This window comes from Ceratotherium simum, chromosome 4 (genome assembly GCF_057802395.1).
Source record: "Ceratotherium simum simum isolate JZ-2026a chromosome 4, ASM5780239v1, whole genome shotgun sequence".
Taxonomy (NCBI): Eukaryota; Metazoa; Chordata; class Mammalia; order Perissodactyla; family Rhinocerotidae; genus Ceratotherium; species Ceratotherium simum.
Genome location: NC_141903.1, coordinates 46241610 through 46254778, shown reverse-complemented (window position 1 = coordinate 46254778; position 13169 = coordinate 46241610). Strand labels below are relative to the sequence as shown.

The 13169-nt window shown below is 43.2% G+C and overlaps 1 protein-coding gene across 1 annotated transcript in view; it reads left to right on the top strand.

The window, feature by feature from the left end:
- The first annotated feature begins 1031 nt into the window (after window positions 1-1031).
- Window positions 1032-13169, top strand: part of SLC12A2 (solute carrier family 12 member 2) — a 107961-nt gene continuing 95823 nt past the window's right edge. The window contains exon 1 of the mRNA XM_087429855.1: window positions 1032-1889. Within this exon, the coding sequence (XP_087285981.1) occupies window positions 1158-1889 (732 nt within the window). The 5' untranslated portion in view covers window positions 1032-1157. The remainder of the gene's footprint in view (window positions 1890-13169) is intronic.

Below are 13169 nucleotides of genomic sequence, written 5' to 3'. Positions count from 1 at the left end.
GCATCACGACTGGAATTAGTCTCTGGTTATGCAAATCTAACCCTGCCAGGCGGGTGAGTTTACCGCCTCAAAGACAGCACAGAGGAAATCCTGCCTCCCCCTAGGCTCAGGCCTAGAGTGTGTGCGGGGAGTCGGGGCGGGTTTGAGCTCCGAGCAGACCTCGCGGGGGTGGGCACACGTCGCCCGCAACTCCGGAAGCATCTGCGGCCCGAGGGGAAAGCCTTGGGCATCACCCGCACGAGCCAGGGGCGGTCGGCGACTCCGGCAACGCCTCGGGTACCACGCGCCTGAGGAGAAGCGGCCCAGTCGCCCTGCAGCATCTCGCGAGATCTCGCCGGCTCAGCCCAAGTATTGCGAATTCAGAACTTGGGGAGGAAAAAAAAAAAAGCGAGCAGGCGAGAGCCCCTGGAGCCGCCGGGGTGGAGGCGGCTGCCGCAGCAGCATCAGCAATCGGCGTGCGCCGTAGCAGGGCCCGGGCGCCGTCCGCAGCCTGGTCTGCCGTGGCCTCGGCTGCCGCCCACTGACGCGCGGCCCCAGGGGCGGGGAGAGAGGGAGGCGGCCGGGGGGGCCAGCTCCTTTTCGCTGCAGAGCGGGGAGGGGGAAGGAGGTGCAGGGGTGGGAGGAGGGCGACGGAAGAGGAGGTAGCGGCGCGGAGATCTTCCCGGCGACGGCGCTGAGGCGGCGCGCGGCCGCGCCTGCTCGCTGCTCGCGCTGCCCGCCTGCCGGAGGCCCGGCGCGGGCTGGCCGGACGCCACCCTCGCGCGCGTCGCTCTCGCGTGGGGTCGCGCAGGAGCCTGGGAGGGCCGGGGCGCTGAGGGAGCGCGGCCGCGCGCCACTGCGGGACCTCGGGTGGGCGGGCTGAGGGGCGGAGGAGCCGCCGGCCCCGCCTCCCGCGTGCTGCATCCCGAGCCACCACCGCCGCGGCCCCGCCGAGGCTTTAAACAGCGGGGCCCGCCCCGCGCCCGCTGCACTCGCGCGCTGACTCGGCTGCCGGCTGCTTTCGTGCCGGCCCGGGCTAGCGGCGGCGAGCGGGTGGCGGGGAGGGCGACTCCTTCACCTGGCGTTGCGGCCGCGGCCACTGCCGGCCAGGGGCGCGGAGGGCTTGCAGCCCGCGACGTCCGCCAGACTCTCCGGGTCCGCCGGGGGTTCGGGCGGCGATGGAGCCAGGGCCCACGGCGCCCTCCTCCGGCGCCCCGAGGCCGGCCGGGGTCGGGGAGGCGCCGCCAGCCGCCGCGCTGGCTGCCGCCGGGGTGGACCTGCCCGGCACGGCCGTGCCCTCGGTGCCTGAGGATGCTGCGGCCGCGAGCCGGGGCGGCGGCGGGGTCCGCGGTGAGGGCGCCGCGGCGGCCGGGGACGGGCTGGGCAGACCCCTGGGGCCCACCCCGAGCCAGAGCCGCTTCCAGGTGGACTTGGTTTCCGAGAACGCCGGGCGTGCTGCTGCTGCGGCGGCGGCGGCTGGTGCTGGGGCGGGGGCCAAGGAGACTCCCGCAGACGGGAAAGCTAGCAGTGAAAGCGGGCCAGCCAAGGGCAGTGAGGAAGCCAAGAGCCGCTTCCACGTGAACTTCGTGGACCCGGCTGCCTCCTCGTCGGCGGACGAGAGCTTGTCGGATGCGGCGGGGGTTGGAGGCGACGGGCCCAACGTGAGCTTCCAGAACGGCGGGGACACGGTGCTGAGCGAGGGCAGCAGCCTGCACTCGGGCGGCGGCGGCAGTGGGCACCACCAGCACTACTACTATGACACTCACACCAACACCTACTACCTGCGCACCTTCGGCCACAACACCATGGACGCCGTGCCCAGGATCGACCACTACCGGCACACAGCAGCGCAGCTGGGCGAGAAGCTGCTCCGGCCCAGCCTGGCGGAGCTCCACGATGAGCTGGAAAAGGTGAGCTCTCCCGGCCTTCTCCCTGTAGCCCTCTCGCCAGCCCTCCTTCCTTCCCCAGCGACTGGTCTGTGCTGACCGCGGGATGTGGCGCTCCACGGGTGAGGTGGCGGGAATGGACGTGCACGACTCTAGCATCGTTGGATTCAGCTGTCAAAGGTGGACTTGCAGAGGAATATAACTTAATCTCTTAAAAGTTTGCAGCGGGTTAGGTTAGTTACGTGATACGAAAGAGGCTGCATTTAACCACCTTCCCCATCCAGTTATCTCTCTCGTGTACACTTACTTTCTCACCTACGCTTAACAGTTAGCACCTCTCTGAATGACAGTTTTACTTGTGGGCCCGGAGGAAGGAATTTGCAGGAGGGTTAGGTGAGGATGTCTCTTGGGAGAGAGTGGAGAACACCTACCATCTGTGTCCTTTTTAAAGGTTGTATTGTATGGCTTATGTGTACCCATTAGGGGTCCCAAGAGTGGGAACGTTAGTGTTTGAAGGGAAAATCTTAAGAGGGTGTGTTTGTGGTCTATGAATTATTAAAGCTCAATTCCTGCAATCTTAATATGCAAAGGATCATAGAAATCTTACGTCTTGGGACATGCTGTTCCTGATAATGGCATAAATCATTTTCTGTAATGTAAACCTTTTGGGAGAGGACTATATAAAAAAATTGGCGAGGGAGGGGCAGAGTCTAAAAAAAGAGAGAGAAACAGGACAATTGGTTTTTTCTGTGGAGGATGTACAGAAAGACCTTCTGGGGTCTTGCAAAGTAGTTATACTATGTGAACAGAAAACCATCCCTATAAACTCTGTTGATTTCTGTAATTCTATTTTTTATGGCCATATATGACTTTTATTTCTTCAGGGTACAAAATCGTTATTTTGGGTTAACATTGATGCTGTTGAGATTCGATTAATGTTTAACATTTTTATGACTTGGGATTACTTGAAGTCAGCCTTTACAAGTGGATAATGACTGCATTGATGGCATTTTGTGAATGTGAAGAGTTGGTAACCATGTAGATTAGACTGATCATAGTGTGCACAGTTTAAATACAGAAAGTATGTAATTTCTTTTGGATGTGATTATTTGATCTCATACAGTCATTTCATACAAGACTGTACTTGTCCCATGGTTTGATAATGTAACATTCATACAGTTTGAAATAATTACAGAGGTCCCAACGCTTTATAGCTTATTGAATGTTTAAAAGCCTGACATCATTTAGCTTTGGATAATACTACTGCTGTTATTCCATTGTGATATTTTGCCATATCAGAAGAAAAACAATTTTTAAAACATTTCTTTTATTCCTACTCCTGTAGTTTCTCTCAAATCTATTATTTTTTTCCTTTCAAAACTCAAAATCTTTGTCAAGTAGATGTGTAGCTGGTAATTTTCTTTTTCTTAGAGCATTTTTATTATTGAAAATATCATGCAAGTACATTTCAGATTTACTTCACCAAAGCTGATTAATTTAGTAGTAGAGCAGTCTATATTTACCCATATGTTTTAGAAAGGCTTTTTTTAGTTGAAGGATATTATATACCTTGAACTTATGTGCTTCCTAGGAAAGTTTTTGTTATTTTAAATTAAATTCTCTCAACAAAGCACTTGAAGTTCTCCAAAACTTCAGGGATTTTTTGTTTTGCAGTTTTGGTCAGTTTAGTGTCTAAAAAAGAACACTTGTCTTGTTAGCTGTATAGTAGTTGAAGAAGTCGCCTAACCGCTCAGCCTCAGCTTTCTTAGCTTTCAGGGTTATATTGGAAAAAAATGCACATAAATGCCCATGTTCAGTGCGTGGAAAATAATGGCTAGTGCAGTTATTATTTCGATCTTAATATTGGCCCTTCAGAAAGTATGTAAACTCTTCAATTTTAGAATCTCTTAATTCTCACGTTATTAGATGGATGTACTATATAGAATGTTATGTTCCGCTTCATTTATGCAACAGGTAGCATAATGAATTCTTTGTAGTTTTTTACCTTCTACCACTTGGTCCTTTATAGCTAATAGGTTATATTAGGTTAAATAAGCATAGAACGTCAGATTGAAGATAATTTTGTTTAGAATTTAGCAAATGGATTAAAGAAAAATGTCATATTGAAGAGTATAAATCTGACTATAGAGACATACCACTGTTCAAGGAGGGCAGGAGAGGAGTGATAGCATAGGTTGGCCAGATCCCCAAAAGTTGTTCCTCACCCTGTGTAGATTGACTTCTGCCTCCTTAAAACTTTTTCTAATGCTTCTAGCCTCATGTGAATCATAATATTTAGAGTTCTGTAACATTTAATTCTAGCACTTGGTTGATTGTCATGTAGTCTGCTTTGGTCACTAAGTGCTTAAGTATCTACCATGGCTCTAACTCTGTGCTAGGAACTATGGAAGAACTAAAGAAGTAAAAGACTAGCACTCCAAAAAACTTGTTAGGGAAAGGACTATTTTGTCTTCCTTCTACTTGAATTTCTTTCATTGCCAAGCACTGTGACTTTTTAAAGTATTTTGCCTGAAAGTCCCACTGAAAGGGAATAGTTAAGTATCCTTGGTGCATCTTGCTGTAATATGCAGCCATTCTAGGGCCAGGACTCACATTTATTGGGGAGGGGAGTATCTTAGGTGTTGGCTGCATGGCTGTGGCACTGTGGGATGATGCAGTGATTAGCAAAACAGATACTGACTCTATATAGACATACATTAACCAAATGTTTGCACAAGTAACTTTTTTTTAAAATTTTATTTATTTATTTTTTTCCCCCAAAGGTCCAGTAGATAGTTGTATGTCATAGCTGAACATCCTTCTAGTTGCTGTATGTGGGACGCGGCCTCAAGCATGGCCGGAGAAGCAGTGCGTCGGTGCGCGCCCGGGATACGAACCAGGGCCACCAGCAGCGGAGTGCGTTCACCTAACTGCTAAGCCACGGGGCCGGCCCACAAGTAACATTTTTTTCCAGTGCTATGAAAGAAAAGTGTAGGATGCTAGTGAGGATATAATAGGAACTTAATTAATTGGTGTATTGGGAGGCCTTTTTCAAGAAGTGTGACAGTGAAGCTGAGAGCTGAAGGATAAGTTGATGATAGGGCAGAACAACATTCTAGGTCAGAGGAACACCATATGTGAACGTGGTGAGCTGAGAGAGTGATTTGTCCAAAGAACTATAAGAAGGCCAGTATAAGATTTTATTATAAATGTAGTGGAAAGTTATTGAATGATTTTGTGTGAGGGAGCAACATGATCTGTTTTGTTTTAACATCTCTGGCTGCTGGTTGGAGAATGGATTGGCAGGGGCAAGAATGGAAGCAGTTACATTACTATGCTTTGGGTTTCAGATAATAAGCTTTGGTGGCAGAGTGAATTGGATGTAGGTGGACTGGATGTAAGAATGAAAGAGAAGCTGATTCCCAGGTTTTGGACTTGAACCACTGAATAGATGGTTACTCTTGCCGGAAATGGGAAACACTGGAGAAGGAATAGATTTCAGGGGGAAGGAAAGAATTCTGTTTGAGTAGCCTATAAGACATCTTAATCCAAGAATCATTTTGAGGGAGAGGGGGCAGAATATATTTTATATGTATGTGAAATGTATATATGTATATGAAAATGTGTATGTATATGAAAAGTATGTGTGTGTATATATGTAGTATGTGTGTGTATATATATATAGAGAGAGTCAAAGTCATGGGTGAAATTACTTAGGAGAGTGAGTAGATAAGAGAACAGAAATAGGGTCTGGGATTGGGCCTAGAGAATGCCTAAAGGTCTGTTAGAGATTGAGGAGACGCTAGCAAAGGAAATGAAGAAGGAACTGCTAGACTGGTGAGAAATAGCCAGGAGAGCAATGTTAGGGAAGCTGAGAGACACGAGTTTTAAAGAAGGCAGAAACTCTTCAAAGTTGATGCCAGGAGTTGATTTTTTTTTTTTTAAGTATTTCAAAACATAAAACCAAAGTAATGATTCCTGCCTCTACAAGAAGAAATTAAAAAGTGGAGGGTAAATTAAAAAATAAATATTTGATGGACAACTTCAACGTGTGATGGAAAGCATGGTTATCAAATGTGGAAAAGTATAGTGATGGACAATCCATAATAGTTCCTACTGGATTTAAAGCATTATTGAAACAGTTTTAAGGGTAGCATTACCTTTGCACAGTTGTCTTTAGGCCAAGGCTTAGGAGCCTTTGGGTGCTGGTATGTCAAGTCTTTTTTATGGCCTCTCTATTTTAGCCTTTCTCATTAATATAAAGGGAAAAGGAAAGGAGCAACTATATCGAGTGTCTTTTATGTCTCACTGAGCTTGTTGGTTTTTTCATTTAATTCCTAAGGAATAGGTCTTATACACATTTTACTCACGATAAAATGGGCTTATAGAAGCTAAAGAAATTGCTTAATGCCCCTCTTATTGAAAGTGGTACAGCTGGAATTCACAGCCAGGTTTTTCTGACTCTAATGCCAAGACATAGTACCTCTTCCTTCTTATTATCTCTTCTTCCTACCTATCCCTTGTACCTGTTCTGAGATGGGAAGGATGTTGAAGTGGATGCATTGGGGCTTACCAACATAACCTTTCTACCTTGACCTCCTGAGAGTAGAATGATTACATAACTGAGAGAAATGAGGAATTCTTGTGATGATGTAATCATTGATTAATATGACTGTCTCTTTCACTAGGATCTGAGCTTGTATCTCATTTATCTCCATACAGAGAATGGTCCTTAATAAAGATTTATTCATTGGGTATATCAAGGTGAGCAGTTCCTTCCACTTAACAAGGACTTTAAGTAAAACACTAAACAAGTATGTTGTCTTTTCTAACTCGGTATAGCTGCTTCTCTGAGTGGGGTGTGTTGGTTCTTGGACAGGAATCACACACTACTAATCACTGCACTATGTAGCTTGAGTCCTTGAAGATCACCCTGGAGGAACAAGAATGGGTCACATCCCTGGGGGTAGGGAGTAGAGTAGAGCTAGGACTGAGTAAAGTTGGGACTCTGATAAGAAATGCTTTCATGTGACAAAGTCACACTTGGACTATTTCACAATTTTGCCAGGGGCTCCGCTCTGCTAAACCCATGCCACCAGAGCTGAAATCTGGTTTACCCATAATACTGTAGGCATTCTCCAAGTATACACTAACTGACTGCCAGAGTAGAAGGAAAGATAAATTTGGGGATTTAAAATGTGGAAAAAAATCTGCTATCATAATTGACATCTTCTCTGTGTGTATTTGTGTTCTTACTCAAATATCCAATCCTTTGAGACTAGAATTGTAAGGACCAAAATAGTGTTTCTTGGTTCTTATGTGTTGAGTGTGTTTGTTTCCAGTAATTTTTAATTACTTGTTTCATATATGTGTTTGGAAAGTCTATAGTACTAATCAAATTGGTTCCATGCTGAAGTGAAATGAATATGAGTATATTTATTTAACAGATCCTTATTGAGCACCAACAACAGCCCTGTTCTAAGTGCTGGGGATACAGCAGTGAACACAACAAAGCCACGGAGCTTTCGTTCTAGTGGCAGGAGACAATAAACAAATAGGTCAGATGTAACTGCCGTGAAGAAAATTAAAGGTGGATAGACAGTGAAGGCTGGGTGGTGCTGTTTTTGAGTAGTTAGAGGGAGCCTCTCTGAGAGGTGAACAGGCACAGAAGGGAGTGAGGGATCACTCCATGCAAATATCTTAGAGAAAGAACACTCTAGGCAGAGGAATTGCCAACACTAAGACCCTGAGATGGAAGTGTGCTTGGTGTGATACAGGAACAAGGAGGCCATCAAGACTGGAGTGACAAGAGGGAGAGTGATAGGAGAGGCCAGAGCAGTAGCAAGGAACAAATAATGTAGAACCTTGTTGATCATGATAGACTTAGGATTTTACTCTGAGTGATGTAGGGGGCCAGGGAGGATTTTGAGCACAGACTTTGATGTGATCTGACATACGTTTTTAGAATATCACTCTGATTGCTGTGTGGAGAATATACTGTAAGGGGGTAAGGGTGGAAGCTGGGAGACCAGTCAGAAGCCTATTGTAGTGTTTCGATTAAGATGACAGTGACTTTTACTAGGTAATAATGTTTGATAAAATGAGAGGTGTTCAGCTATCTTCTGGAATTTGCTGATAGTTTGGATGAAGGGTGTATAGAAAGATTAGTGCCAGGGTTTTCCCCCCATTTAGAATCAGTATTTATGGATATGGGGAAGACGGGAAAGAACAAGTTTGGGAAGTGGACTTAAGAGTTGGATTTCATTCTACAAATTAGTTCTACAGTAGGGCAGACACTTACACAATTGCAGCTACTGGTTTGTGAAATAATAGAACTTAAGAAAATGGGTTTTAATTTGTAGCGTAAAATATGCTTTTATGCTACAAATTTCAGGTAAAATCATGAAAACCAATAGTTTTTCAAATAGGGTACAGAGAGGTGGGGAACTAGTGGGTTGATTCCACAAAGTAAAAGAGGAAGGGATGGACAACAAGGAAAACTTCTTAAAATACTGAAGTTAAAAATATGTCAATGATTTCCCATTTAAAATACAAAAACTATCATCTGCCATGCACTTTATTATTCTTCCATTTTTCACTAGAATCTGTACCAGTGCTGTCTTAAAGCTATTATGAAAAACTTGGAGCTGATAGGGATTTCTAATTAGAAGAAGAGGAAAATCTGAAAAGCAAAAATAGCTTAGTGGAATGTTGTCTCTTTGCAGAAGCTAATTATGGCTGGTGTATTTGTAGTACCCTTGGGCTGAGAAATTTCTCTGCTTTAAATTTTCACTGCTGTTCCTGCACATTCACAAATTAGATATATATCTAAGTTAAGAATTCTAGAAAACTTTGGGATGGTTCTTTGTTGGGTTGTGTGAGTTAGTTCCTTTAACAGTGTAGCTTCTAACAGAGTTTAGTATGTGAGTCATTTTGGAGCTTTATTGCAGGTAGGTGGCTTGGTAAGACATTATTGATTACTCTAGTGGAGGAAGACTTATTTGCTGTAGTATGGCTTCTACCCCATCATGTCACCAAATAGTTCTTGTTCAAGTCACCAGTGACTTCATCTTTATCACCAGTTCCAGGAAAAATTTTTTTTTTCCTTCCTCCAGCAGCTTTCAACCTTACAGCAGTATTTGATGTTCTTTTAACATCTTGTCACTTCCTTGGCTTCCATAACACCAATCTCTTTTTAATTTTTCTTCTCCCTTTCTGGGTCTTTCAGCCCAGTGTCTTTTGCAGTCTCCTTCATCTCTAAACTGACAATCCTTAAGGTATTATTCTGGCTTTTCTTCTTCCTCTATCTTCTTTCTTCTCTCCTTATGCTATATCATCTGTAGGCTAATGACTCCCCAAATTTTGTATGCTACCCATAACCCTTTTCTGAGTTCTGGGCATTTAATGCCTGCTGGCCATTTTTGCTTCATGTCTCAAAAGCACCCCAGACTCATAGACTTACGATTTTCCCCCTTCCCCTCCAAAAACAAAACAGCCCAGCCTCTTCCACTGTGTCCTGTGTCACCATGAATGATACCACTATTCATCATATTGCGCAAGTGAGAAACGAGAGTCATTCTTGACACTTGCTCTCATCTCCCCCCAAATCCAGGTCATCACTGTGTTCCTTCTATCACCTTTATTTCCTAAATATTTTTTTCATCTTCACTGCTACCATCCTAGATCAAACTGTAGCATGTCCCTCTGCAGTAGCCTTCTAACTGGGTTCCCCGTATTCACTATGCCCTCTCATCACTATTGTGCCCAGAATGATCTTTTTAAAACAGAATCGATCATGTCATCTTGGCTTAAAACTAGCCCTACATTGTCTGCCCTGGCCTACCTCTTCTTCAGTGTTTCAATTACTCAGTGGCATAATACTTCCCTTGGCCATAGGGCATTTGTACGTGATACTATCCGTGAACTCTTCCTCCCTTCTCCCCCATACACACACTGTTAACTTTTTAGTTTTAAGATTTTGGTTCAATCCTTATTTCCTCAGAGAGGAAGCCTTTATCCTCCAGTCTAGGATAAACCCCTTTTCACTTAGAGCCCTTATTTCAGTTAGTGATAATATATTTGTTAATGTGGTTATTTGAGTCAACTTGAGTTGACTTCAAGCTCCATGAGAAGCAGAGTATGTCTGTGGCTATTTATCATTATGTCCCTAGTACCTCATGTATAGGCCTGACATAGCAGACCCTCAATCAATACGTGTTGAGTAATAGAACTAATTCTTTATAAATTAATGTAGTATAAAAGAATCTTAAACACTTTTACATACCTTATATTTGTTATCTAGAATCTCTGAAAGACATTTGACAGACACATTGCCCCAGTTTGCACATTTGGAGGTTAGGATGGAAAAGAGCTAAGTAACCTGTACAAAATTATAGAACCTGTAACTGGCAGAACCAGGGTTGGTACTTGGAGCAAATATTCTGACTCCCAGAAAATTAACTACAAGAAAGTTTCTTACAAATGGAATCTTACTAATTTTTTTTTTAATTTCCTCTGCCTTTCCCTATCTATCTCCCAAAAGTGGGACCTAAATTTTTAAATGTTCTAGGATGATGCTTTGCAATACTGTAACCACTAGTCACATACGGTGTTAAACCAAGTTTAAATTAAAGTTAAAAATTCAGTTCTTAGTTACTTGAGCCACATTTTAAGTGCTCAATACCCACATGTGGCTAGTGGCTACCATAATGGACAGTGGAGATATAGAACATTTCCGTCATCACAGGGAGATCCATTAGACAGTACTGTCAAAGGAAGTGAAAGGAACTTTTTTCCTTCCTTCATGCCTCGTTTCTTTTCTTCTTTTCTTCCACATTAGATAGCCACCACTAGTTGAAAGTTATTCAACAGTCAAATTTTCATCTAATTTTGCATGGATACTTCCTCAAATAAAAGTATCTAGAACATAGTAGGTCCTCAATGAAGTATTTGTTGAATCAGTGAAATCTGTCTCTTTTCGATCTGGGAATGGAGATCTGGGTCTTTAATTGGAAAGGCTGTGAAAAATTGCTTAGTATTGTATAAAGTGTTAGAGTTGCCAAAGCACTCTTAACTTACATATCTGTATTTGGTCTTCAAATCTATCTTTGTAGGAGGTGGGTTTTCAGAAGGTCTTGGAGTAACAGTCTCATTTTGCAAGATTGTGGTTCGCCTAAAGCCACATAACTAATACTTGGTGGGGCTGGATCTGTTTGAAACTAGATCTGTCTCCCTATCGTTTTCTTCTGGACCAGTGATTCCCAAATTTCTAAAAGAATCACTTGGAGAAAAATTACAGACTCTTGTCTTCCAAAGAATATACTGTATTCCCCCCTTATCTGTGGTTTTGCTTTCTGTGGTTTCAGTTACCCGCAGTTCACTTACAGTTTGAAAATATTAAATGGAAAGTTCCAAAAATAAGTCCTAAGTTTTAAATTGCCCACCGTTGTGAGTAATGTGATGAAATCCCACCCTGTCCAGCTCTGGACGTGACTCATGTCTTTGTCCAACATATCCATGCTGTATATGCCACCCCTCCATTAGTCACTTTGTAGCTGTCTCAGTTATCAGATCAACTGTCGCAGTATCACAGTGCTTGTGTTAATGGCCCCAAAGCGCAAGAGTAGTGATGCTGGCAATTCGGATATGCCAAAGAGAAGCCTTAAAGTGTTTCCTTTAAGTGAAAAGGTGAAAGCTCATGACTTAATAAGGAAATAAAAAAAAATCGTGTGCTGAGGTTGCTCAGTAAATAAGATCTACAGTAAGAACGAATGTTCTATTTGTGAAATTGTGAAGAATGAAAGAAAATTTGTGCTAGTTTTTGCTGTCATACGTCGAATATGTATGTACAGAAAAAAAGCGTATATATAGAGTTCGGTACTATCCAGGGTTTCAGGCATCCTCTCGAGGTCTTGGAACGTATCCCCTGCACATAAGGGGGGACTACTGTATATGTAGTTTTTGAAAAGCTTTCCTGGTGATTCCCATAGAGCCAGGTTTGGGAACCAAGAGTCCTAGACCGTATTGAGAGTCTTACGCTTTGGTTATCTCTGACAGTAGTACATAGTTATTTTCTTTTAATGTGCTGATTCTCAGCTTTGAAATGCCCTTATATAGACAAGTGGTAACTATCAAAGATCTGGCTTTAACCCTTGGCTAACTGTATATTGCATTGCATTAAGGTACCAGTTATTGAACATCTGCCGTGTTTCAGAAGCTGTCTAGTCTGGGCGCAATAACCTTGTGAACCAACTGGTTTACAGATAGACAAACTCAGAGGCTAACAGCAACTTGCCCAAGTCTCACAGCCAGTAAGTGGTAGATGCTGGATTTAAACCTAGGCACATTAAGCTAACCTCACATTAAGCTCATAACCTAAGCTCACATGTGAGGTATTAGGAGAAACATATTAGATGCCCCATTAAAATCCTATAGGGAAGTTAGACATACAAGTACTGACTGATAAATTTGAGTCCTGATGAGTTCATGTGGAAAAGTTGGGCCTAGATATTACCCCTCTTTTATAGAACCTAATGGTTTCAGACATAAACAATCAGGCTTTACTATTTAGAAATTAAGCTTTATGATAAATTATTCTCAGTACTGGCTTACCTGTAAATTTCGAGAAATAACAGATTTGATTTGTAGGCTTGGAGAAATTACAATATTGTCTTACCTATTTCAGTCCCAATTATTTGGCAGATTTGCTGATCAGAAACAAAGCTGATCCAGTAATTAAGCAAAGCAAGGGATTCACCACACCAGCACTTGGGGACTGTATAATTACACTTTATAGGTAGTTATAACCAATATGGCTTTCTGGTTTCCAGAACCAGGGTAGGTTAGAAGGGAAAATGAACACTGGCAGAGGTGGATCCAGAGATAGCCAGCGTGTTGTAGAGACAGAAGACAAGAAAATAGTGAAAAGCAGAAACAAAGTTCTCAGAAAATAGCAGCCTAGAATAGAATAGAATAGCCTTTTAGAGTAGACGTGTTGCCATCTAGCCTAGTGCTGGCACAAAATAACAACAGTGTTTTAAATCTTAATCTAAAAAAGAGTCAACGAACCACACATTTTTGGAAAACTTCAGTCTCAAGTCATCCTGGAGTATCAAATTTGAAGAGGCTAAAGATTAATCAGGATTTTCAAAAGCAGCACTAAAAAAATTTACTCCAAGAGTTTCATTGTGCTTTGTTTATTTAAAATGTTTATTGTTATTTCATTATGAAAAGAAAATAATATAGAAGATTTGGAAAATAGAAAAAGTAAAGACTTCAAATCCTTAACAACATTTTTGCACCTTT